Source organism: Sinocyclocheilus grahami, unplaced genomic scaffold (assembly GCF_001515645.1).
Source record: "Sinocyclocheilus grahami isolate Dianchi unplaced genomic scaffold, SAMN03320097.WGS_v1.1 scaffold755.1, whole genome shotgun sequence".
NCBI lineage: Eukaryota > Metazoa > Chordata > Actinopteri > Cypriniformes > Cyprinidae > Sinocyclocheilus > Sinocyclocheilus grahami.
In genome coordinates, this window is record NW_015505934.1 from 403999 (window position 1) to 431107 (window position 27109).

The 27109-nt window shown below is 37.9% G+C and overlaps 1 protein-coding gene across 1 annotated transcript in view; it reads right to left on the reverse strand.

Annotated features, from left to right (window-relative positions):
• The window catches only part of LOC107561051 (rho GTPase-activating protein 32-like), a 108286-nt gene that overhangs the window by 64053 nt on the left and 17124 nt on the right, over positions 1 to 27109 (reverse strand). The window contains exon 2 of the mRNA XM_016245390.1: positions 1101 to 1214. Coding sequence (XP_016100876.1) covers positions 1101 to 1189 — 89 coding nt within the window. The 5' untranslated portion in view covers positions 1190 to 1214. The remainder of the gene's footprint in view (positions 1 to 1100; positions 1215 to 27109) is intronic.

Consider the following 27109-nt stretch of genomic DNA (forward strand, 5'->3'; position numbering starts at 1 on the left):
GATTGCAGGGCTCCAGGTCATCACAGTATCAGAGACTGTGGAAGAAAAGCCTCAGCACAGCTTAAGCATTTCCCCTAGTGACTATGAATCATAAGCATGGGTGTGTATGAAAATGACGACCACATTTGGAAAGCTTTCCACAACAGCTGAGAGAACACCCTGCCTCCCCTTGTCCTTTTTCTTGCCTTCCTTCACTGATGTTGTGCTAATATCTAATATATGCTAAGCTGTGGCTGCCATGGCAACCCTCCGCATACCAGATTTGGATTGTGTTCAAGTGATGCTGAAGTGAGGGTGAGGGCTGAAGTGAGGGCTAAAATGGCTGGACAATAATCCTCAAAACTCAGGACAATCGCTGCAGAGCATGAAACCGTTGATGGGAAGGTGATCGGTGAGGGATTTAGGGTAGAATATCAGAGAGAATGCCAAAGCGTGCAGGCTCTCATGAGTGCTGCTGATCATGTGACTTGCGCTCAGAGCTCAGCCGTGAGAGTGGGTGGGTGTGGGAGTGTACTGGCACTGAAATGCTTTTTATTGGCTGCCATGGCTTTACTACTCAGCATCATGGATTTCCATACAGGTTGTGCACTCAGCACCATGTCATCTGACTGCAAAATTTGGGGTTTCATGACAGCAGGGATATATTTATGAGAAGAATGACGTTATTCCTAAGTGATTATTAATGATCTCAAGTTGGGTATTTATCAATGCTTGCAGCTTGGTGATGTAGCTCTATCCATTGAGTTGGATATATAAATGCATCTCTCTAAGAACCTTTAGCCTACATTGTTTCCGCTGCATCTGCCTGTACCTCATAGCGCTTGCACTTCTGACATTTCTCCTCAAGCCCTGGAGAGGAATAGGATGTACGTGCGCAAGACTTTGCTGCACACACAAGCTGCATGCAGAAATAACCTCTACAGTTATGAATGAAACCGCAAGGAAGCAGAGGGCATGCTGAAGCAGGGACACACACATTCACACAGGAGCAAGAACGTGACACACAAGTAGAAACAAACAGGAACCTTAAATGAGTAAAATAAGCTGGGTGAGTTAGAAGACCCTGACGGGGTCTGATGAGGAAGGACGGTGAGTCTTACCTGTCAGAGATGTCATGACTTCCTGTGGCTCCAAGCAGTCCGAGAGCTGCACTTCCCACCACTGCAGCAGCCCCACTGCCAGCCTCCATGATACTGAATCACTGCAGGAGCAGCCTGCCAGAGAGAGAGAGAGAGAGAGAGAGAGAGAGAGGGGCAGGGAGGGAGAGAATGAGAGCAAGGGAGAGAGAATGAAAAAAAAGATGTAGAGTCAGTACAGAGTTAGAAATGAGAGGTAAAACAAGATGGACAGGGTGAATGTGAGAGTAAAACAAGCAGAGGAGAGAAAATGACACAGAGACTGTCTTCTAAAGGATCGTGGAAACCTGGGTTTTTTACTTTCACATCCAACAGCCAATGATAATTTCATTGATCAATCATTTTCATTCACTAAAATAAAGCTGGTATTTCAAGCTATATAAAAATATATACATATGGACAAAATTCAAACATGATTCAATATTGTCAGTCAGTCAGTATTTGCCTTTCCTAGAAGCCTAGGAAGTGATAACTTATTAGAGCATTAATATAGATGCCAACTGAAAGAACAACTCTCTCTTTTAGAAAACATTATAATAATATTTATACAGTTAGAATTATTCCAAAGAAAGCATTTAAAAAGTGTTTTTTTTTTCTTTCTTTTTCCCAGCACAGAACTTGTCAGTTTGGATTTATTTCTTTTTTTTTTCTACAAATTTGCTTAGTACGCCACCCTTGTCTCTAAATATCAGCATTAGCTATTGAAGAACCTATCAATCATTCAATAAAATCCGTAAAAACATCCAGTTTAAAACTGTCTAATGTGCCTTCCCCTTAGCAGGTAAGCAGGTACTTAGCAGAAGTTATTAAATCTTGGTAACAGTACCATTAAAGCCGCCACCCAATCAGAAACAAAGCTAATGTTTGCCACGCAGGAAAACTCCCACCCCAAAGCTCTGTGTGGATTTAATTGCAGAGACAGGAGATAAATGACAAGCTGAACAAAAGAACATCCCTCATCCATTTAAATTTTAAAACAACAAACCCCTAAACCCACACAACCCCTCTCCTTTAGTAGCTATCAACTACCACCATGCGGCTTTCTTTGTGTCCTTTGAAGCAGACTGGGAGAACTTTATGAAAGTTTGTAGGAAGCGCCGTTTACCCACGCACGCTCAAAAAGCAGCTTCATGTCAATGAGAGGGAAGGGCTGTTGTAAGAGTTTGGAGCTGGCAGAGAGGAACTTGTGGAAAGTATCCTTTGTAAACGATTCTGTCAACGATATCCACGAGTTGAGCAACTGGATAATGCAACAGTTTAAACCAACTTATAATATAATAATGATTATATTGCATTCATGTTGTTAGTGTTAATAAAAAAGAACTTCAAATTTGTTTTCATTAAACTAATATCAAGCTGAAATCAAATAAAATGTAAATATTAAAATAAAAAAGTTAATTAAATTTAGAAATATTGCCTTAGCAACTAACAGACATAAGTTTAGTTGAAGTACTAAAATTAATAAAACTGAAATAAAAATCTACATAGATAATTAGGGCTGTAACAAAATTATTTTGATGATCGAGAAATGACAGTGCGGTAAATAAATTAGTCCAACCGAGGCGTTGTTTATCCATCACATATTTTAAAGAACCAACAACGACTTTATAGACAGTTTGTTTGAGGCTCGTATCCTTGGCAGCTCCGGGGATCTTCAGATGAACACAAATCATTTCTCGGTCTCTGTTAACAAACTAAACTCATGATTATAAAGTTCAGTTTGGCTCTCACATTATATGATGTAGCAGACAACTACCTGTCCAGTGCGGTTCTGTCATCCCGCATCCCATGTCATGTTGCGTTTGTCGAGAATGCGAGTCTTGAAAATGTGCGCTTGTGTAGGTGTTATTTCGGTTATAGAATTACGGTTGTCAAGCTCCAAAAAAAAACAAAAAAAAACACCAAAATGCGGTATGAACACAACTGTATTAAGCATACCATAAGCATCTGATCCAGTGAGGCTTGTTTTGTGTCAAACAGGATTAAGGATTAGTGTAAACATCGTGAAGTGTTGACACGTTAAAAGACACTAAATGACAAAAGCACATAAAATTACTCAGCAGACTTAAACTAAAAATAAAACAATCCGATTCAAAAATAGTAATAAACAAAATAATAGCATATAAATAATAATAAAATAACACTTTATAATTGCACTGGCATTGCTAGCACCAAGCTCTATTGTTTGACTTACAGGAATATTTAAGAAGTATTGAACAAAACGCATATCTGCATTTCTCTAGACTCTGCCATCTTGGCCATTTATTCCTCCAACTGATTTAATTGCAATGCATTCTGGAATTCAGAAATCTATGAAGGAAACATGCAATTCTGCCTTAGATTGTGGCCAAAATGAGGTCTTTTCTATCTGCCTACTGTCAGTAGTGATCCTAGGCAGCTCACTGGGTTTATGAACAGAGCTAATGTCTGTTGTAAAGCAGCAGTGTGTTGGGCAGGTTCCATTCCCAGCATTTGTGAGCTCCCTGCCTCCCCCCATTCAGCAATGGGGAAAAACTCCTGACATTTAACATTGCATCATGAAAATTCAGTGCTTCATGAGATTCAAATTACTTTACAGTCATCGAAGAGGCAAGAAACCGGGAAACATTTCAACACTTGGCTAAAGCTTGTCATTGACAAATGAACGGCTCTCTGATCAGTTATCACAAAAATCACAAAACTGTTTACTCAAAACCATTCATTCATATTTTGTTAACATTTTGTTCTTGGAATAGGTCAAGGCCATGAGAGGCTAATATTTGCTGTTTTGATATCATAATTGAAAATTCTACTTACAAATTAATCTGCATCACTTCATTTCCAGGCTAGTTGCCAGAGGAGATTTAAATTGTCCAGGCTTTGCAGTGGCAAAAGGAGAACAAATACATTTTTAAACCCACTATTCCAGACCCCCATAATGGAGCATCAGCTTCATGAAGATCTGGATGAAACGTGATCTCATTGACAGGCAGACAATCTGTCTGGTGTAAGACGCGGTGGCCTGCACTAATGTGAAAAAGATGGGGATTTGTTTACATGGCATTACATCAGAGGGCAAGGCCCTGCCTCTGCGGAGCATTACCTCAACAAATGTAACACGAGGACAGTCAGAGCATCTATTAAAATATCCAAAGGGATACACAGCAGTTTAAAACTAGGAATAATGTTTCTTCTCCATTTCTCACAGCTGTAAGGCAACATCTCAATGATACAAGGTTCATATCTTCGTATTTTCCGCCTCTGGCAATAGTATGCCTTATTTCTGAGACAAAATAACATAAAAATTTAAAAAACATCAAATACATGGGGAGATTGTGGGGATCTGATCATAAAACAACAGTCTGAGATGTAGCAAACAAATAAATCAATGATGCACACTACAAGGTGAACATCTGTGAAATCTGTGAACTGTTCAATAAATCACAGTAAAGCATAGAGTGAGGTCTGGGTACACAGCTAAAATTCTTTTACTTAATCAGTATTAAATTGTTTTCCACAAAAAGTAAATAAATACATAATCACATAAACAACCTTTTTTTTGTTGTCACTTCAGCATCTCTATATCTCAAGATATGAGCACTTGCTTTGATTTTTTATATAGACAAAGGAGACGCTGATGAGCAAACTTGTACTTAGCAAATAGGTAATTACCACAGGTTTTGTCGAAGAGAAGAGCAGCTAAGAGTAAACAGCATCTAGCAGGTGAGGAGTCCGTGAGAAACACTGCCAGAGCTCTGATGAAGCCCTGCCTCACTGAATTATATGCCAGGAACACTGCAGCTTTGAACGGATTTACACAGGATTTTCATAGTCAGATCTTACACCTGAGAATGAGACAATAAAAGAAAAAATAGATAAATAAAAACCCATATTATCTGGGCGTCTAAGTTATTTTGAGCATCCCTGTGGAAAATGACTGCGCTATAGGTCAGATGAGAGTACAATTAAGATGAATATCAGTTCAGACTTCCCATCTCTAACCACTGCACCATGACCACCCCTGAGAAAAACAACCACTCAGCCAACACCAAAAAGGCATATTTGCAAACCCAAAACTTGAGGAAATGTGAACAATTCATCATGTGGCAGATACAGAATGATGCGTTTTGGAAATAGTGCTATAATATCATTTTCCGTGAGGGGTGACTCAGCATGTCCTTCCCCTTTCATTTGGAGTTCGGGGAACTTCTAAAAGCCCTCCCAGATTCAATACAGCAACCTGCCAAACTGCCTTCACAAAGAGGAAACATGTGCGGTCACCCGAGTAAAAAAGTGAGAGTTAGGTAAACGGCATCATCAAGGTAAGACCTGTCAGCGTGTCATGATCTACAAGGGTATTTATCATGCTACTGTTGCTTTAGCCTGGAAATGTTAGACCTAATACCTGTGTGAGAATAATTAGCATGCTTTGAAGCGCTTTCCTGCCCGTCCCGTGAAAATTGCTATTAGATGGCTCCTCATGCTTAATTAGACTGAGAAAACAAAGGAACAGTTTGTACTGTTAACCAACTTGAACTTACTATATTTGGAAATTATCCCTCCCCTCACCCCTTAAACAAAGCAACACAAGTCCAAATGACTAATGAAAAATTCTGGCTCTCATGCACGTTCTTCTTTAAAGGGGTCATATGATGCTATTTCAAGTTTTCCTTTTTCTTTGGAGTGTTACAAGCTGTTTGTGAATAGATAAGATCCCTAAAGTTGCAAAGACTAAAGTCTCAAACCCAAAGAGATAGTCTTTATAAAAGTTAAGACTCGTCCACGCCCTCCTAAAACACCTCATTTAAACATGCCCCCACATGTCTATGTCACTGTGTGGGAAGATTTGCATAACACTGCCCAAATGTATATGCAAAGAAAGAAGGCGTAACTTATTCTCGCTGTAGTATTGTTGCCGCCGCTGCCGCCACCGCCATGTCGTGAAGACGCTGTGTGTTTCGTTGTGAAAGCGAAGCTACTTTGTTTGGTCTTCCAAAAGAGGACACAACTAGAAATTAGGGGTGGGTGCTATACCGGTATGAAAGTGACTAAAAGTATTATGTTGTTCCATGATATGGATTTTGCTATACCGTGGATACCGTTATATTTTCATGAATTCAAATTTTGTATTTATATAGTTTTGTTCAATTTGGTACGCTTTGCAAATTTTAACACAAATGACGATAAAGAGTCGAGGCTGAACGTTTTCGTCCTCTGTGTGCAACGCCATACTACACAGGCATTAGTAATCAAACACACAGAGCATCGTAACAGACCAAATTAATAGAGCACAAATCGCCTAGTCCAGTGGTTCCCAAACAGGGGGGTGCGGCAAGGCTGAGGTACAGTCTGAAGATTATTTTGCAAAAGAAACCTCTGCAGAGTGATAAAGACTACACTACGTAATTTTCCCGCATATCATGCAGCCACTTGTCTGACAAGTAAATAATTGAACGCAAAATATTAATTTGACATTTTAATTAACTCAACATGACTCGCAGTACCCGCTTGAGAGCTCCGTTATCAGTTGTAGCAGTTGTGGTTGTATTCATAACAGACCACTAGATGGCGCGATTGAAGAATCACAGAGTTGTATTGCAGGGAGCCATGTTGAAATATAAATGAACGATGTATGGTTCTGCTCTAAGCATAAAAGTTACAAGTTTGTGAAAGGACTTCCAGTGCCAGGTAAACGAAAAGCAGATTATGAATATACTTAAGATTCACAAATACCAAAACAATGTGTCTACACCAGACGCGAGCGGCGCGAATTGATAAAAGCAAATAGAACCCAGTGATGTTCTATCAGTGGATACGACGCGACACGACAAATCCATGACAGTAAACTGATGCCGCATTCTATTTCTGACGAACTCCAGCGCTCTGACATAAAGGACCATTTCAAATATTCATAAGAGAATCGTGAAAAAATAGTTTCCTCAAAAACAATAAGCAGCACAAATGTTTACAACATTGATAATAATCAGAAATGTTTCTTGAGCAGCAAATCAGCATGTTAGAATGGTTTCTGAAGGATCATGTGAAACTGAAGACTGGAGTAATGATGCTGAAAATTCAGCTTTGATCACAGGAATACAGTAGCCTATATGTTAAAACATTCAAATAGCTAATTTAAATTGACAATATTTCACAATATTACAGTGTTACTGTATTTTTAATAAATAAATGTAGCCTTGGTGAGCATAAGAGACTTTCAAAAAAAAAATTGAAAATATTTTTTCTCTACAAAAGGGGGGCCCGGCAGAAAAAGTTTGGGAACCACTGGCTAACTCAAACACACAATATTTAATTTAATTTAATTCATACAGGCCTACCTCATGTTGCACATTTGCACTTTTTGAGAAAAACAATGGCACAATAAAAAAAGACTTTTCAGGTCTATGTCCAATCCCTCACTTTTTCTAGTTATATAAGGTTAAAATATTTTGTCTGTAATTTTTTTCTCATATCGCAATATAATATCGATATCGCCTGGACAGTGTAAAATATCGTGATATGAATTTTAGCTCATATCGCCCACCCCTACTAGAAATCAGTGGTTAAATTGTATTTACAACACTGTTCCAGGACAGTTCAAACCACATTATTCAGATGTGTCCAATGCATTTTACGGAGGACGAGGACTGTTTCCTGGGAGAGTAGCCTACAATGCCGGTGTTCCGGTGAATTCAGTTCCCGTTTCCCCTTCGGCGCGCATGCTGACCCTATACAGTCTATGATGCTGACAAATAATGATGACTTACAGCCTTGTAAGTAAGTTTTCATATTTAAAGGATTTGCCACTGATGATTCAAACGCGAGTTTTGAGCAGTGTAGAGTAGCGCTTGTTGTTTGTCGTTTCTCTGATCACAAATGCAGACATGGTTTTACGTTTACACGGCGCGATGCAACGCAACGCGTAAAAAGACAGTATAAGTCATTATAATCAGTAATTATTTCCCACTGGATGCAACAAATGTCTTGTTTATAATGGGTTTTATTGGTTTTGTCTCGTGGTGCCGAGACATGGCATCACAGTATGGTAAGGGGTGTAACATTTCAGTCACATGCTTGAGGTATTCGGCCAATCACAACGCACTAGATATCTGGCCAATCAGAGCACACCTCGCTTTTCAGAACGATGAGCTTTGTAAAAATCGATGCGTTTCAGAAAGGCGGGGCATAGAGGAGAAAAAAGTATGTACAGTATGTGGAAAATGATGTGTTTTTGAACCTTAAACAGCATAAACACATTTCATTACACCAAATACACAAAATAATGTTCTTTTTTAGCAACGTCATATGACCCCTTTAAGCAAGACAAAGTTGTGTGTGTTGCGCTTAGACAGTGTTGGGTTATTTAACTATTTCAAAACATATGTAATGGTTGAATGGGTATGTCGCCCCACATCAGACATCAGTAATCAATTGGGCCGAATCTTGGGAGAAAAGGTCAGTGCTGATGAATAGCCTGGGCTCTGCTTACATTGCTGGCTTACATTGGAAGTGGGCAGCCGTCTGAATGAATGGGAACAGGCAGAGACTGCTGGGCAGGGAGACTCTCGAGCCTGGGAAAAAAAAAATAAGAAAAAAAACTGTGGCTCAGTGGGCCCACAGAAAAGACTCTCCACTCCAAACAATGCGGGCCAGAAACCTACAGCTTCACCAGATCGGCTGTACAAATCCAGCAGAATGGGGTCGTGGAGAGAGCAGCCCACTGTCCCACAACGCAGCCCCTGCGTGGGCTACAGGTCACTATCAGGCCTGAGACTACAAAGCTGGGAAAATAAATTCTGCAACGGTTTCACTCATGTAAAACTAACACTGTACAGTGCTGTTATCTATATCAGTGATACACAAATGGAAACGATAATATAATATTATTAATAATAATATTATATTAATATTGATGGTATTGCTCCAAATGGTAGTGCACCAGTAACCATAGATTTTAATGCCAAAATAGAATGAATAGGAAGCAAACATTTTTACAATTTTGACAGGCATTAAAACAAACAAAACCAAAAGGTTTATTTTCTTGCAAAATTACATTGTTGATTGAAACTGATCACTGCAGTGGTCTATTAAATGGCAAAGCTACATGATCCAAACAAAAAAAACAATAAGATTCAAAACAACAGGGGAAAAGCATAAAAAAAACAGATGAGAATGTGAAATGTGACTAAGCTGGGCACTGAGGCTAATTTTCTTTATGGCCTCTGCAGTGCTTCTGTGGAACGGTTTAGTGATTTCGCTAATGTAGTTCATCACTACTTTCTGGAGCCAGGTTCAGAGCTAAATAAACTCTACAGAAGCTAAATGAGAAAATTCTGCCAGTTTGATGCAATTTCACACATCAGACAAAGGCTTGAAGGCCAAAACTCAGGAATCTTGTAGAGTGCTACAGACAGAGATAAATGACACCAGTTAGACTGTTTACCAACTAGATAGTGAGCAAGCATATTACAATGGCCTTCGGAGGACTCTAACTCAATGCAATAACTGATAATGAAGACTCCTTGAAGTTATTGTCCATCTACTCACCACTTAACAAATGTGGCCATTTAGCATTGAGTGTCCTGTTTATCAAGCTTAGATGAATCCTATGGCTGTACATGTCAAAGATTGTTTTGTTTCGGTTTCTGATGTTGCACTGCATAGCCCCGCTCGTGAAATCTCACTGGTCCAAAATCCTGCTCCACCTAACTGGGCATTAACTTCAAATATCTTTTGATTGGCTGTGATTGTCAGCATCACATTTAGTGTGAACAAAGTGGTCAATCAAAAGACCCGCTGGCCAACGATGAACACAAACTGCGTGAGGTCCCCGCATAGATTAAATTCTCTGTGAACTGTCTCGATCTCATCGTCACGCCTCTTACTTTGATTAATGAGGCAGAAATAACATGGCATGATAATCCTGTCAGTGCCATCCCGGCCATAAACAGGAACAGCACCTCACCTAAGCTCTTCCAGCAGAGATTCACAGGCCTGATAAGCACCCCTCTCTCGCATTAAATGCAAATAATTTTCTTCTTCTCTCCAGCCCAGCCCCTAAAAAGAGAGACAGAGAGAAATCTAGGCCGTCAACCACCAGCATATGATATAAATATTCATGAAACGGAGACTGTGTGTTTCATCAGGGCCTCACTTTTATTTCACCGACATCTTTGCTCAGAAAGACAGAATGATACACTGCCTCATTACATAGAGAAGTGAACCAAAAGTCTGTTGCTTAAAGTATGTCTCCTTGCAATGCCAAAACACAAAATCCTGCTCAGGCTCAGAGTCATCTGTAGCAAGGTTGATTTTGGGAAGTGAAAACTCTTTGTCACTTCGATGCAGTGCTGATTGAATGCACTAGTTAGTTTAAAATGCACAATCAGATCACAAGTCAGGCCTGTGTCACTGACATTAATTATCCCTCAGTGTGCAGGAAGAATAGGTTACGTCTGCATGCATGGATGCATCATTATGCTTAATTGCTTCATCAAATCGTGGCTAACCTCGTTTTCGCTTCGACAGAAATTCAAGTTATGGCTCTATTTAAAATAAACTTAATAATGAGCAAGCAAATACATACTTTTTCCTCCTGGAAGGGAAAAATGTGAAGTAATAATTTTCAAAATTACCTTTCTTATGCATGCTGGCTCCAAATAAAGCTTTAAATGAAATTTCTCAAACTACAAAGCTAACTACTATTACATGAAATGTAGGTAACTCATTTGTTTGTTTCTGCTCGTTTATGCAAAGTGCAAGTTGGCACTGTAATTGACAAAAATGTGCATACTAAAAAAAAGTGAACTGAAATGTTAAAGCAAAGGTATTCTCATATCCTTTAGCACTGTTAACAGATATTAACGGTGTTTAATGGCTTTGAATAGCAACGTTGATTTCTCGATTTCTCATTTGCTACACAATCTTCTCAATTAACTACTACATTGAGTCTCTCTGATCTATAGTGCACAATAGTGTGAAGTTAGTAAGTTCAGCTTTTGATATTACATTTAGGACAACAAAGTCACCTGACATGATCTTTTCTATACAATTAAAAATACAGACCAACACTCCTTTTCAGGTATACGAGCAGCTCATAAAATGCAGCTCTTACATCTCTGGTTTCTGGATTTAATTGAGAACAAAATCAGTCAGTACCTCAGGGTGCCCATGTAGGAGCTGATTCTTCAGACTACTTGAATCGCCTAATTAGGACTCAGTAAAAATAGAAAAGCAGACTTTTGAAGAAAGCTACATGTATAGAGGGGATCATATTAGTGGCCTAACATCAGAGGAGTGAAATATGGCAGCGCTTGACTTACCAGCCTGAAACAGGGAGATACAGGCTTGTCTCAAACCAATGATAAGCAGGATGAAGCTACTGAAACAGAATGTCAAAAGAAGCAGCTCTTTGCAATGTGGGTTACCTGCTAAAGGACTTTAATCTACTGCAATATAATGCTTCACTGCCAAAAAATAAATAAATACAAATTTGACTCATTTTTAGAAAATATATATTTAAGTTATATTAAGTCTATCTTTAAGTTATTAACTCCTCTTACCAGTAAAACTCATCAAAATCAATAAGGTAAGAAAAACAATAAAAATTTAAGCCAATTTAGTTTACCCAATAGTTAATTCAATTCAATATTTTTAAAATATATTATTTTCTTGTTTTGGCTGATAAATTGCAAAATTCTATACTAAATTAAAATAGCTGAAATATGTAACACTAAAATGAATCATCTTAAATGCTATGTGGGCATCAAAACATTTTAGTGCACAGTATGAAAAATTTATATTAAGATACACTAAAATTAGATTTAGCGGTGTTATTAACTTATTTTAAAAGATTAGCTTTCACACTGCTTTAGATGACAGCAAAATAATCTAAATGTAAAACTAAGGGGAAATGAGCATATACAATTAAATATCCAGTATCAACTAGTAAACATCTATTACCATAAACTTTTTAAAAAAGTATAAAAAACAGGGGGAAAAAGTATTTTAAAGAAATATGACATATATATTAGTACTGATATGGTATGGTAGATATTTTTACTGGAAAACAATGTTCACTTTTTATTCAAAAGACAAAAGTCTAGGGAAAGCATGGAATGGCGCTTCCACATTCTGATTTCAGCTGCACAATGACAGGATTTTCTCTCAGTGTTTGCACCATCTCTCTCATCAGACAGACCTGTTTGATCTCGCTTTCTAAAAAGCCCTGACCCTAATTCAGCGAGTAGCATGCATTCACAGAGTAATTCAGAACAGAGGAGTGGAGGAAATAGGCCACCGCTCCGAGGACTGCAGCACATCTCATTGAGAAGCCACATAGAGACAGTCTGAGTTTCAAATGGCCGAATGTCTGAGCATGTAAAAACACAAACAAAAATATTATGCAAATTCACACAAAGCATGGGGTGGGGGGAAAAGTGTTTTACAGGATCACAATTGAATAAAACTGATTTTTTTATATTTTTAAAAACTCGTACATATACACGGGTTTAGTCCAGGTGATGTGTGAAAGTAATGTTCACTTTTTCATAAAAGCATGAAACTTGCTACACTTGTATAGTTTACAGCCCTAAACATGTTCAGAAATGGAGCCATTGCAAAAACACCTCGTGGTTGCCATGGAGACATTTTACTTTCCACCATAACCAAATTATGTATTTTGTGTCATATCTCCTGAACCAAACATGATAACACAGAAAATGTGATCTCTACCCCTATGTTTTGATGGTCAAGGATTACAATGATACCATATACAAAAACATAAACTGTTCAGGTGAAGAGTTAATGGTGAAATCAGCAATGTGAGAAGGAAATAACAGTATCTGAGCATCACAGGATCACAGCATTTATAATAGTCCATATTATGGCTATTATTTTTTCTTTCTTTGATACTTAACTAATATTTTCTTCAATAATACATTAAAAGATTGTTTTCAAGAATACTATCATATATTTCAGAGCTATAAAAAATTTTTTATGTCAGGTAAGTATTCCCTTACCTCTGACTGCCACTGCCACTGATTGACAGCTGTAGTGATTATATTAAAGGTAGCGCTCTTTGCTTGCTTTCTGTATTTAATCTATTCACAACTTGAACAAAAGTTTTAATAAATGAGTTTTGTCTACCTCATGTTGGAGATTTAATGCAGGTGTGGTTCGGGTCCCAGTTTTTATGTCAAATGGGTCGGGTATGGGATTAATTAGTGTTGCTGTCAGATAACGTGTCGGGTGTTCTGTTAATTACTGCGATTGTGGGAAGATCATTTCACCAGCCAGGAAAGGTGAACGAAAACACCTCTCTGTGATGCTACCACGAGGCATCACTTACTTACAGATCTCAGGCTTCTGGAGGGGATGTAGATTCGTAAGAGTGAGGAGGAAGTAGGAGGGTGCTGAGCCTGTGGCTGTTCTGTACGCAAACATCAATGTCAACAGGAACAGCACCTCACCTAAGCTCTTCCAGCAGAGATTCACAGGCCTGATAAGCACCCCTCTCTCGCATTAAATGCAAATAATTTTCTTCTTCTCTCCAGCCCAGCCCCTAAAAAGAGAGACAGAGAGAAATCTAGGCCGTCAACCACCAGCATATGATATAAATATTCATGAAACGGAGACTGTGTGTTTCATCAGGGCCTCACTTTTATTTCACCGACATCTTTGCTCAGAAAGACAGAATGATACACTGCCTCATTACATAGAGAAGTGAACCAAAAGTCTGTTGCTTAAAGTATGTCTCCTTGCAATGCCAAAACACAAAATCCTGCTCAGGCTCAGAGTCATCTGTAGCAAGGTTGATTTTGGGAAGTGAAAACTCTTTGTCACTTCGATGCAGTGCTGATTGAATGCACTAGTTAGTTTAAAATGCACAATCAGATCACAAGTCAGGCCTGTGTCACTGACATTAATTATCCCTCAGTGTGCAGGAAGAATAGGTTACGTCTGCATGCATGGATGCATCATTATGCTTAATTGCTTCATCAAATCGTGGCTAACCTCGTTTTCGCTTCGACAGAAATTCAAGTTATGGCTCTATTTAAAATAAACTTAATAATGAGCAAGCAAATACATACTTTTTCCTCCTGGAAGGGAAAAATGTGAAGTAATAATTTTCAAAATTACCTTTCTTATGCATGCTGGCTCCAAATAAAGCTTTAAATGAAATTTCTCAAACTACAAAGCTAACTACTATTACATGAAATGTAGGTAACTCATTTGTTTGTTTCTGCTCGTTTATGCAAAGTGCAAGTTGGCACTGTAATTGACAAAAATGTGCATACTAAAAAAAAGTGAACTGAAATGTTAAAGCAAAGGTATTCTCATATCCTTTAGCACTGTTAACGGATATTAACGGTGTTTAATGGCTTTGAATAGCAACGTTGATTTCTCGATTTCTCATTTGCTACACAATCTTCTCAATTAACTACTACATTGAGTCTCTCTGATCTATAGTGCACAATAGTGTGAAGTTAGTAAGTTCAGCTTTTGATATTACATTTAGGACAACAAAGTCACCTGACATGATCTTTTCTATACAATTAAAAATACAGACCAACACTCCTTTTCAGGTATACGAGCAGCTCATAAAATGCAGCTCTTACATCTCTGGTTTCTGGATTTAATTGAGAACAAAATCAGTCAGTACCTCAGGGTGCCCATGTAGGAGCTGATTCTTCAGACTACTTGAATCGCCTAATTAGGACTCAGTAAAAATAGAAAAGCAGACTTTTGAAGAAAGCTACATGTATAGAGGGGATCATATTAGTGGCCTAACATCAGAGGAGTGAAATATGGCAGCGCTTGACTTACCAGCCTGAAACAGGGAGATACAGGCTTGTCTCAAACCAATGATAAGCAGGATGAAGCTACTGAAACAGAATGTCAAAAGAAGCAGCTCTTTGCAATGTGGGTTACCTGCTAAAGGACTTTAATCTACTGCAATATAATGCTTCACTGCCAAAAAATAAATAAATACAAATTTGACTCATTTTTAGAAAATATATATTTAAGTTATATTAAGTCTATCTTTAAGTTATTAACTCCTCTTACCAGTAAAACTCATCAAAATCAATAAGGTAAGAAAAACAATAAAAATTTAAGCCAATTTAGTTTACCCAATAGTTAATTCAATTCAATATTTTTAAAATATATTATTTTCTTGTTTTGGCTGATAAATTGCAAAATTCTATACTAAATTAAAATAGCTGAAATATGTAACACTAAAATGAATCATCTTAAATGCTATGTGGGCATCAAAACATTTTAGTGCACAGTATGAAAAATTTATATTAAGATACACTAAAATTAGATTTAGCGGTGTTATTAACTTATTTTAAAAGATTAGCTTTCACACTGCTTTAGATGACAGCAAAATAATCTAAATGTAAAACTAAGGGGAAATGAGCATATACAATTAAATATCCAGTATCAACTAGTAAACATCTATTACCATAAACTTTTAAAAAAAGTATAAAAAACAGGGGGAAAAAGTATTTTAAAGAAATATGACATATATATTAGTACTGATATGGTATGGTAGATATTTTTACTGGAAAACAATGTTCACTTTTTATTCAAAAGACAAAAGTCTAGGGAAAGCATGGAATGGTGCTTCCACATTCTGATTTCAGCTGCACAATGACAGGATTTTCTCTCAGTGTTTGCACCATCTCTCTCATCAGACAGACCTGTTTGATCTCGCTTTCTAAAAAGCCCTGACCCTAATTCAGCGAGTAGCATGCATTCACAGAGTAATTCAGAACAGAGGAGTGGAGGAAATAGGCCACCGCTCCGAGGACTGCAGCACATCTCATTGAGAAGCCACATAGAGACAGTCTGAGTTTCAAATGGCCGAATGTCTGAGCATGTAAAAACACAAACAAAAATATTATGCAAATTCACACAAAGCATGGGGTGGGGGGAAAAGTGTTTTACAGGATCACAATTGAATAAAACTGATTTTTTTATATTTTTAAAAACTCGTACATATACACGGGTTTAGTCCAGGTGATGTGTGAAAGTAATGTTCACTTTTTCATAAAAGCATGAAACTTGCTACACTTGTATAGTTTACAGCCCTAAACATGTTCAGAAATGGAGCCATTGCAAAAACACCTCGTGGTTGCCATGGAGACATTTTACTTTCCACCATAACCAAATTATGTATTTTGTGTCATATCTCCTGAACCAAACATGATAACACAGAAAATGTGATGTCTACCCCTATGTTTTGATGGTCAAGGATTACAATGATACCATATACAAAAACATAAACTGTTCAGGTGAAGAGTTAATGGTGAAATCAGCAATGTGAGAAGGAAATAACAGTATCTGAGCATCACAGGATCACAGCATTTATAATAGTCCATATTATGGCTATTATTTTTTCTTTCTTTGATACTTAACTAATATTTTCTTCAATAATACATTAAAAGATTGTTTTCAAGAATACTATCATATATTTCAGAGCTATAAAAAATTTTTTATGTCAGGTAAGTATTCCCTTACCTCTGACTGCCACTGCCACTGATTGACAGCTGTAGTGATTATATTAAAGGTAGCGCTCTTTGCTTGCTTTCTGTATTTAATCTATTCACAACTTGAATAAAAGTTTTAATAAATGAGTTTTGTCTACCTCATGTTGGAGATTTAATGCAGGTGTGGTTCGGGTCCCAGTTTTTATGTCAAATGGGTCGGGTATGGGATTAATTAGTGTTGCTGTCAGATAACGTGTCGGGTGTTCTGTTAATTACTGCGATTGTGGGAAGATCATTTCACCAGCCAGGAAAGGTGAACGAAAACACCTCTCTGTGATGCTACCACGAGGCATCACTTACTTACAGATCTCAGGCTTCTGGAGGGGATGTAGATTCGTAAGAGTGAGGAGGAAGTAGGAGGGTGCTGAGCCTGTGGCTGTTCTGTACGCAAACATCAATGTCTTGAACTTGATGCGAGCTGCAACCGGTAGCCAGTGCAGGGAGATAAAGACAGGGGTGAAGTGGGCTCTTTTGGGTTCATGGAAGACCAGTCGTGTCGCTGCATTCTGTCGAGGTTTGATTGCGCATGATGGAAGTTCAGCCAGAAGAGCACTGCAATAGTCCAGCCTAGAAATGACAAGGGCCTGGGCAAGACGTTGCGCAGCATGCTCTGTTTGGAAGGGCCTGATCCTCCTGATGTTGTGCAATGCAAACCTGCATGATCGAGATGTCTTTACAATATGGTCCTTGAAGGTCAGCTGGTCACCAAAGAATAATTTTTGATGAACCTAGCAGGATGATGAAATCATGTCGGAGTGGCAGGGAAAACGAGAAACTCAGTCTTTGCCAGGTTGAACTGCAGGTGATGTTCCTTCATCCATGCCGAGATGTCCGCCAGGCAGCCTGAGATCCATGCAACTACTATTGGATTTTCTGGTTGAAATGAATGATAAAGCTGTGTGTCATCAGCATAGCAATGGTAGGAGAAACCATGTGCTTGTATAATGGGTCTCAGTGATGTAGTGTATATGGTGAAGAGGAGGGGTTCAAGAACTGATCCCTGAGGAAACCCTGTGACCGGTTGATGTTCTTTGGATACCTCTCCTCCCCAGGAAACCCTGAAAGACCTACCTGTGAGATAAGATTCAAACCAGTAGAGTGCAGATCCTGTGATGGTAGACAGGATAATCTGATGATTCACAGTGTCAAGTGACAGATAGATCCAGCAGAATAAGAACTGATGATTTGGAATCAGCTTTCGCAATCTGCAGGGCTATACTTACCGACAGTCAGTAAGCAGTCTCAGTTGAATGGCCGCTGCTGAAACCTGATCGGTTAACATTCAGTTGGTCATTCTGTGAAATAAATAATGTAACTGTCTATAAAGGTGTGAGCTAAATAGTCCATTCCATTAGAATAACAAAGAAACAGCATTCCTCAGGAACGTCTTGTAGATTGCAGGATCTCCAGCGGGAAGGTCCTAACAGTATCTGTTGTTTCTAGCCCTTTTGTCTTCAGGTATAAAATTATATCCCACAGACAGAACTTTGGGAGAAGCTAGGATTCATACAGGGAAAAATAGTTTGAAGGAAGACATGCTAGGATCACTATTGAAGAACTGCTACACTACCATCTTCAATAAATTATTCTCCCCACAAAAATTTTGGTCAAGCCTACTTAATTTTTTTGCATTAGTGAAATCTAGTACATTGGTGAGCCACCCAAAAGACTGCTCAGCAAAAATACAGTAAAGATGATTATACATGGGGCAACTTTTTAGGTTAGAAGGGGTAGTATGCACTGGCTTGTCTTGACAAGAAGTTAAAGTGGATCATAAAGTGTCAGTTGCTGTATTTACATCCAGAGATGAGAAATGGGTGGGTGAGGGAAGAGAGGATGACAAAACAGAGAAAAGATGGAAGGGTGAAAGGGAGCATAGGTTTTGTCTAAAAGTAACTGGTAGAGGAATTGGTGGCACACAGGTAGTAATATGTAGGTTAAATGTAATAAAGAAATGATCAGAGATGTCTAGAGGTTTAACCAAATGTTGTCTGTGATACAACTGCATGGGTAAATTAAGTCAGGCTGGTTTCCTGATATGTTAGAGCTTGTGGTGGTAAGCCATTTGAGATAAAATGAAGCTAGGATTGTAAGTGGAAGTCTGCAGTGTAAGGCTTCTCCAGATGGATTTTGAAGTCACCAAAGACTACAAGTGGACTGCCATCCACAGAGAATGAGGACAGCAGCCCATACAGCTCCTTTATAAAGGTGCCCAGTTGACCAGGAAGGCGATAAATCATTACAATATGGAGTTTAACAGGAGCTGTTACCATAAAATAATTTTTATTGCATAGGGAAGAGTGAGTTGAGTATAGGGCTGCACGATAAATCGAAATGGAATCGAGATCGCGTATCTTTCAGTGAAGCACGGTTCTGTGATCAGCAGTAAATCTCCATCCGAAGGCCAGAGGGCGCTCTCGCGCTGAAACTCCAAATATGTTGAATAAATAGAAGTTTCAGGTGGAGCAGCATTTACTTCACAGAGCCATAGTTCACTGAGAAGCTATGCAAACAGCTGTCATTATCGCACACGATTTCTTCGATTTCAGAATCGCGCAATAAAATCGTCTGCGATTTTTTTGCGTAACTTGTCAGTGAACTATGGCTCTGTGTAGTAAATGCTGCTCCATTTGAAAGCACGTGATGATGATTTCCTGCTGATTACAGAACCGGCTTTGCCAACAAAATGCACATGACAATCACATTCGATTAATCGTGCAGCCCTAGTTTTTCCAATTATTAGAAATGAGAAGACCAGTACCCTTCCAACTAGGGTTGGGAACCAAACTCGGTACTTTTAAGGGTACCAACCGAATTGCGTCGGTACTACCGAGTACCGATTCACGTTAAATCAATCGGTGCCAAATTTCGGTACTTGAGAACGCATCTGGGCGCATACGGTACAGAGAGAGAAAGAGACCCTGTGACGTGATATCACCCCTGCAACTCGTTCAAACAACACACAGGGCAAGCAGAAATGTTCTGAAGTGTGGTTACATTTTTAGGGCCATATGGTTTCTGCGAAAACGCTGATGGGATCGGAGTCCATTCATAAAAACATAGTTTACTCTATAGCGTGAAATGCCACGGAATTAGTCACTTTTGGACAAATAAATCAAAAGTAGCCACTGCCACTTAATTCGAATCGCGATATGAACTAGTGTCTGTGAATATTAAAATACAAAAAGGCGGTTTAAATATGAATCCTGCATGTTCCGCTTGCCTCTGTATGTATGAATTGCGGAAACGCAGGATTTTTTTTACTACACAAATACTGAAGCACGCGTGACGCTCGCGGTGATTTTCGGCCTCTGCGTCTCAATATATGACGGCATGAACACAAAAAATTTATCTCCAGAGCTGCTGTGAGTCACTTCAAGAGAATTTTACCGTTTCATTTGAGAAAACTAGCATCATCATACTGTATACACACAGAAACTTCATGGCAACCTGTCAAAATAAAATTATGGTTTAGCATGTAACAGAAATATATTACTCTTGTATTACTTCTGTACAGTACATCTTTAAATATTCCATTTTCTATCAAATGTAAATAAAACAATTAAATGATCAAAAATAAATATTACGACCAGATTAATCACTTAATTGTAGAAAAAAAATACAATTATTAGGCTATTAAATTTTTTTTTAAAGTAATATTCACACAATTTTTCTTCCATGTATTGATTTCAACAGTAAACCTCGGTTTGTTTGCCAAAAAATAAAAGGGTTTAATTTTCATTTGATTTAAAATAAATTTTTAATGCCTTCATTTGATTTTCAGAAAAATTAAAACAAGAATTTCTGGGTGGAAAAAAAGAAAGAAAAAGAAAGAAAGAAAAAGTTTGTTGGGCCCTATTGTTCAAAATGTTGAAATTCACACAATTTTTCTTCCATGTATTGATTTCAACAGTAAACCTCGGTTTGTTTGCCAAAAAATAAAAGGGTTTAATTTTCATTTGATTTAAAATAAATTTTTAATGCCTTCATTTGATTTTCAGAAAAATTAAAACAAGAATTTCTGGGTGGAAAAAAAGAAAGAAAAAGAAAGAAAGAAAAAGTTTGTTGGGCCCTATTGTTCAAAATGTTGAAATTGAGACTTTTGGACTTATTTTTTCACTGAAATAAATGTTTTTGTAAATACACAGAGTAAAGTACCGAAAAAATGTACCGTTGGGTAACGGCACCGAAATTCAGGTACGATACATATATGATCGACGAATCGCGACAGCCCTAACTTACTTGAGATTATATTTTTTTATATCTCTGAAATATATGACTGTATTCTTGAAAACAATCTTATATGGCTGCTGTCGCATCATCCAGGAGGATGCTGCTGCACATTGGTGGTGGTTGAGGAGATTCCCCCTTCCATGTAAAGCGCTTTGAGTACCCAGAAAAGTGCTATTTATAAATGTAACAAATTAATAATTAATTAATTAAAACAATATTTTATTGTACTATTGAATAAAAAATTAATAGCCATAATATGGACTTTTGTAAATGCTGTGATACTGTGATGCTCAGATACTGTCATTTCCTTCTCACATTGCTGATTTCTCCATTAACTCTCTACCTGAACAGTTTATGCTTTTGTATATGGTATCATTGTAATCCTTGACCATCAAAACATAAGGGTAGACATCACCTTTTCTGTGTTATCTGTACAACTGTACCAAATTTCATGCTTTTATGAAAAAGTGAACATATCACTAGGCTTGCTGCGATAGATGGTGTTTTCGGTTATGTCATATTGCGGTGTTAAGCCGCAACACCGGAGCTCATTTGCCTAGTATTTTCTGATTTATGATAAAAAGAGAAATCCAGAATCCCCTCTGAAAAAACCTTTAACTCTAATATGAGGACAAAATCAGACCAGAATTATAAATCGATGCTATAAATTATAAATTCATGCAAATTAGTGCATATTTAATTAGATAATGCATAATTTGCATATATACCGCCCCCCACCATCGTTTAGATTTTTTTTATAGTAACAAAAATCATTTAGTCTAGTTCAGTTAGAGGACAGACACTTTTAAAAACTGAACGCTCAATGCAGCGTGCCGAACCGTGCACAAACGACAGTGCAGCACGGAGCAGGATTCAGATTTTATTTATCACGTGAGGAGAGTGAGTCGAGCTGACTGACAAGAGTGAGGTGAGAAAGACAAGACGATTGCAGAAGATTGTTTAGAAAGGAAATGCAAAGGTGCCTGTTTGGCAATATTTTAGATTTTGAAAAGCCTTATTGACTGGAAGTTTTTTTAAACATTTGTTTCTTATTTATTTGGTTCCACAGTGTTTGCTGATTTTCAGTTTTATATACCTATTTAAACTTTGTGTAGCCAAAGTAACTTGCTATTTTATTAGGCATATATGGTGTATTTTTATTCGTTTTGTTAATAAAAGTTCTATGAGTTTGACGTTGTTGTTGCTTGAATTGAATCAACGCCGAATTGCCGCTAATTTGAAAGTGAAAGTAAAATGTGCACTGCACTTTTTCAAGCTATTTGAAAACCAAGAAATCCGAGGAAAAGAGGGAAAACTCAAACGAACAATTGCTTGATGCTGAATTGGGGCAATTCAATTGCCGCTAATTTGAAAGTGAAAGTAAAATGTGCACGGCACTTTTACAAGCCATTTGAAAGTGAAGAAAAGAGGTTAACTCAAACGAACTAACACCGCCCCACCCCACCCCAACGGTGATACCGCTATTACCGGTGTTGTCACACGTCGATTAACCGGTGGGAAAATTTTCTCACCGTCACAATCCTACATATCACCTCAAATTTTGCACATTTCACCTGGACTAGTTGCATTAACAGACATTAGTTTATCAACATGATTAATGTTTTGACTCCACAGCAACTGAAAATGTGTGCAGTAAGATGGAGTGTAATGCATGTTTAATGCTTGATAAAAGCATTACAGGAATGACAAAATATGATAAAACTTCCTTGATAATTCTCTCAGACAAAACAAATCTATGTTCAGTAACTCATTTGGCTCATCCATAACCTTAAGCAAGATCCTTGTGTCCTTCTGTCTGACTATGGCATTCACATTAGATAAAGGAACCTTGAGGATCCTGCATCAAACCATTCCAGCTGCCCCCGCCATTTGACACTAAATCAATACCCCTGCACCCATGAGGAGAAATCTGATCTTCCCTTCTGCAGTCTCGAGGGCCGGAACATTACACCTGCCCATAATATCTAAATTCAACCTCTTCCAACCAGCCAATGGGCATGAAGCACAACCATGAGTTTGTAAATAACATTCAGCCATTCCAACAGGAAAGAGAACCCAGCTGAAGACACAACAAACATGAACTCCACTTGACGCCCGTCAAAGAGTGAACTTACAGCTTACAACATCTTGGCATGAGCATGATTAAGTATGATTATAGTGAAGATGGTAGTTCTAAAGGGCCTCCCTATTTTACATGTCACTATGAAGAGCAGTTAAAGCATCTTCGGCAAATTAAAAGAGTCTTCTCACAGATCAATGTTTCAGCATTAACGATCATTAAGCATCAAATGTGCAGTTTTTAAGTAAGCTTGTCGAAATGATAACGTAATTACTAAATCTTGTAAATATATGTATTTGATATTCAAATAAAAGATATACATATACATAGAAGATCTACATATAGATTTACATATTTATATTACACACTAACTGGGTTCTTTTTATATCAGTGTGAATAAAAAGAACTATATTTAACCAACAACAACAAAGAAAAAAAATTATTTGCATTTTAATGTAGCGGAATTATAAATTATACAAAACATATAGGCCTGGTTATTCTAACTTTTCATTTGTTTCAGAATTTTAAGTTAAGAACGATATTTACTCATGTTTGTTTCATTCCTAACCACTGCCTAAATAAGTAACTATTTATGGTTTACAAACTATAACTATAATATTTTACAATTTCAAGTTTGAAACGACAAAACTGCATTTATTAGCATGTTTCGTTCTACAATACAAGCAAGCCAGTAAATCTTTTCCTAAAAGAAGATTCACTGCTTAAAAGCACAATGTGACTGATTGACAGGTTGTTTGACACATGGCTCAGGAAAGTCTGTGCCTCAGTAAGACAGCATAAGATATCACACTGATATCAGAGGATAAATCTAAGATAAAAGGGGAACGCAGGCTGCTGACAGCACAGGGTGTTTTCTTACCACAGAACTGGCTATTACGCACATTAGAACCTGAGCACAGTTGACTCTGGAGACCTTGCAAACATCAAATTCCTTGTTCAAAGCACTGTTTTGAAAGATGACAGCTGGATGTCCTACTGAGGGAAGTTTGAACCACTGATAATGGTTTGAACATTCTGAAAAAGCAAATTCGCGAAAAACTCTTCTATATAAATCAAAATGTTTGTCCCAACCATAAAAAGCAACAAGACATGCTGTCAAACACATATCTATTTCTGCAATGTTGCTATGGCTAGCCCTGCCCTCCATGCATCTCACTGGTGCAAAATCCTGCTCCACATAACTATACATTAAACACAAAATATCTTGTGATCGGGTGAGACTGGCACATTGTACTGCAGTTTCACACAGTGATGTTGTAATGGAATTTGGCTAAATTTTTTTTTTCATAGTTATGACTATGACTCCCCGTATGTAGCGTTTCCCACACATAGACTTTACTTGGGTGAGCCGCCCAAGTATATTTGGAGAAGCATTTCTGCTTTTATTATTTTTATCCTCTTATCCTTTTTTTAACCGCCCAAATTAATGAAACCATCCCCGATCGATTAACTAGTGGAAAATCCCCCCTTGCCCTACATGTTTCATATCTGCTCGTTCTGTGTGCGCGAGAACAGTTTACTCCCGCTGACATTCCCACGTGTGCTGCAGAGACGCGGTGGATATTTCACAGACAAAGACAGGGCTCGACAGTGCGGGCATTTCAGTCAATTTGGGACTAAAAATAGATTTAATTTAATTAGTTAGGGCTGTGCAAAAAATCAAATGCGATTTTCATGCGCATCTCGTCAGTAAAGCCGCTTCTGGTGATTAGTAGTAAATCTCCAGCACGTGCTTTCAGATGGAGCGGCATTTACTACACAGAACCGTAGATCACTGACAAGCTACAAAAAAATCGCTTTCAAAATCGGCAATGAATCACCTGCGATTTTGTGTAGCTTGTCAGTGATCTACGGCTCTGTGTAGTAAATGCCGCTCCAGTTTAAAGAACGTGCTGGAGATTTACTGACGAGATTCGCATGAAAATCGCATTCGATTTTTTGCCCAGCCCTAATCATAGTAAACTACTGTAGTTTCTGGCTGGGATGCTTCCCAACAGGAAGAAAAGTCAAAGAACATTATTTGACACGTATTACTCAATATATAGATTTTACTAGTATCAGTAAAATCTGTGTCCCATTCACTGAGAGAGAGACTAGCAAGGAGAACTCTACCATTTAAATACTGTAACTTTGCATAATTTACAATGCATAATATGAGTATGTAATTAAATGTAATAGTAGCCTATGCAATTAAAATTAATTTGAAAATGAAATAAACAAAAATATTGTTAAAAATCACACATTATTTGTTATATGTAATAGACCATTTTTGTGCCATGGGTAATAAGAGGATTTTCCACCCGGCTACCACCGTAAGTATATTTCAAACCTGTGGGAAGCACAGGTATGTACCGCCAGCCTTTGAAAACAGGAACCATTTTAATCGAAACCCTGAAACGTTCAGCCTGTGCTGTCATTACGCTTATGAAAAAAGCTGAACAATTCCAACTCGCTGATTATGACTTCCCTTCCCCCATCATTTGAGCATGTTGATTCCTGAATAAAATGTAATTAATTGCACTAAGATTTATGTTATTCATATTCCATCTCTATATTTACACAAGGTCCTGCTATGTTTGCTGTTACAAGCAAACACTTCCAAAAGCAGATTCTCATCTAGCATCAATAAATAAAGCCACAAGCCAAAATCACTGTTGTGAAAAGGCTCCACAGGATCCAGAAACAAGCAATACAGATCCCGTGTAATCACTCTGAAATACTACACATTTATCTCCAGAAGCTGGAAAAGATAGTAGGTTTCAAAGCATCTGAGAGAGTGAACAAGCTGGCTTATTTCACTTGCTTGTTCTACAAGTCACAAAGTCAATGTTCCTGACAAAATACCAGTGCTTTGCATTCTACTCCTTTGACCAGCAACATTTCTTCCCCTGTTTGAGTCTTTATGTCTTCACTTGACCTTTAGTTGGCAGACATTTCTTGAGAAAGGATGTGATCAATTAAAAAAACCTGCCTTAGACATACAGTTCAAATATCTGACAGATAAAGCGGGAATAATCTTTGACACTAAATTTACAGCAGACTCTATGAAAGCTGTTGATTATAAATGTCTGATGAGCCAGTTCTTGACAGAAATTAACAGGAAGTCTTGTCTTTACAGAGTCAGTTTATGTCCCAGGATATTATTTGTATCCAGAGCTATGCAGATCAAACTGACATGCCCGCAGAGTCCAGGTGCGAGTCACGTCCAAGGACAGGTCATTGCTCATTAATTCAGCACTGCATCTGCAGCTGACAAATCCCAGCATCTATACCTCCAAAAATAACTTTGCTTTGCAGATGGTTTGTCACAATCACTAGCCGCGTTTCCACTGTCGGGCCACATCATTCTCTATCACAATCGTGTATTTATTTAGTAACATATTTAATCTGTCATAAGTCTCGTCTCGAGACTTTAGCTCCGCGTACGTCATAAAAATATCATAATAATGTTTTTTGTTCAGGAGCTCCCTCAGCTACTCAGGTCGTATTTTTGATGGAAAAAATATAGAAATTATCATTCATTCTAAATGTGATGTATACTGTGACTACAAATAAACAGAAATAGACTCGACTGAATAAGTAGGCTGTGTCCTCATTCTTTTGTGAAATAACGGTTCATACCGCTTTATTTCTGTGTGACTAATTTTTAATCCTGATAAATGAATTCATTATGATCAGTGTATCACTTATTATTGTAAAACATCAATGCTTTTGAATTTAAACCTTTAACAAAACATGCAAACAAACGGCCGCTTTTATCATGTTCGTTTTGTGATCGCGCTAGTTCCAGTGACTTTCTGATTAGTTTTCTGATAAATCTTCTCTTTGTTGGTGAAATGATGGGGTTGCGTGATGTTGTTCCTGAGAGGCGTGTAAAGGGCGGGTTTTAGTGAAGCACAGCGGAGCTTCTGGCCCGACGGTGGAAACCCATCATGATTTTGGGCTCGGTGCTACAGGTCCGAGTCTATTAGCCCCTCCCGGCCCATTTAAAGCACTGGCCCGACAGTGGAAAAGCGGCTACTATAGATAAAAAACCCATCATAAATAAATCTGGTGATTAAAAAAAAAAAAAAAAAAAACAAAAAATATTTTCCTCAAACGGGAAGGAA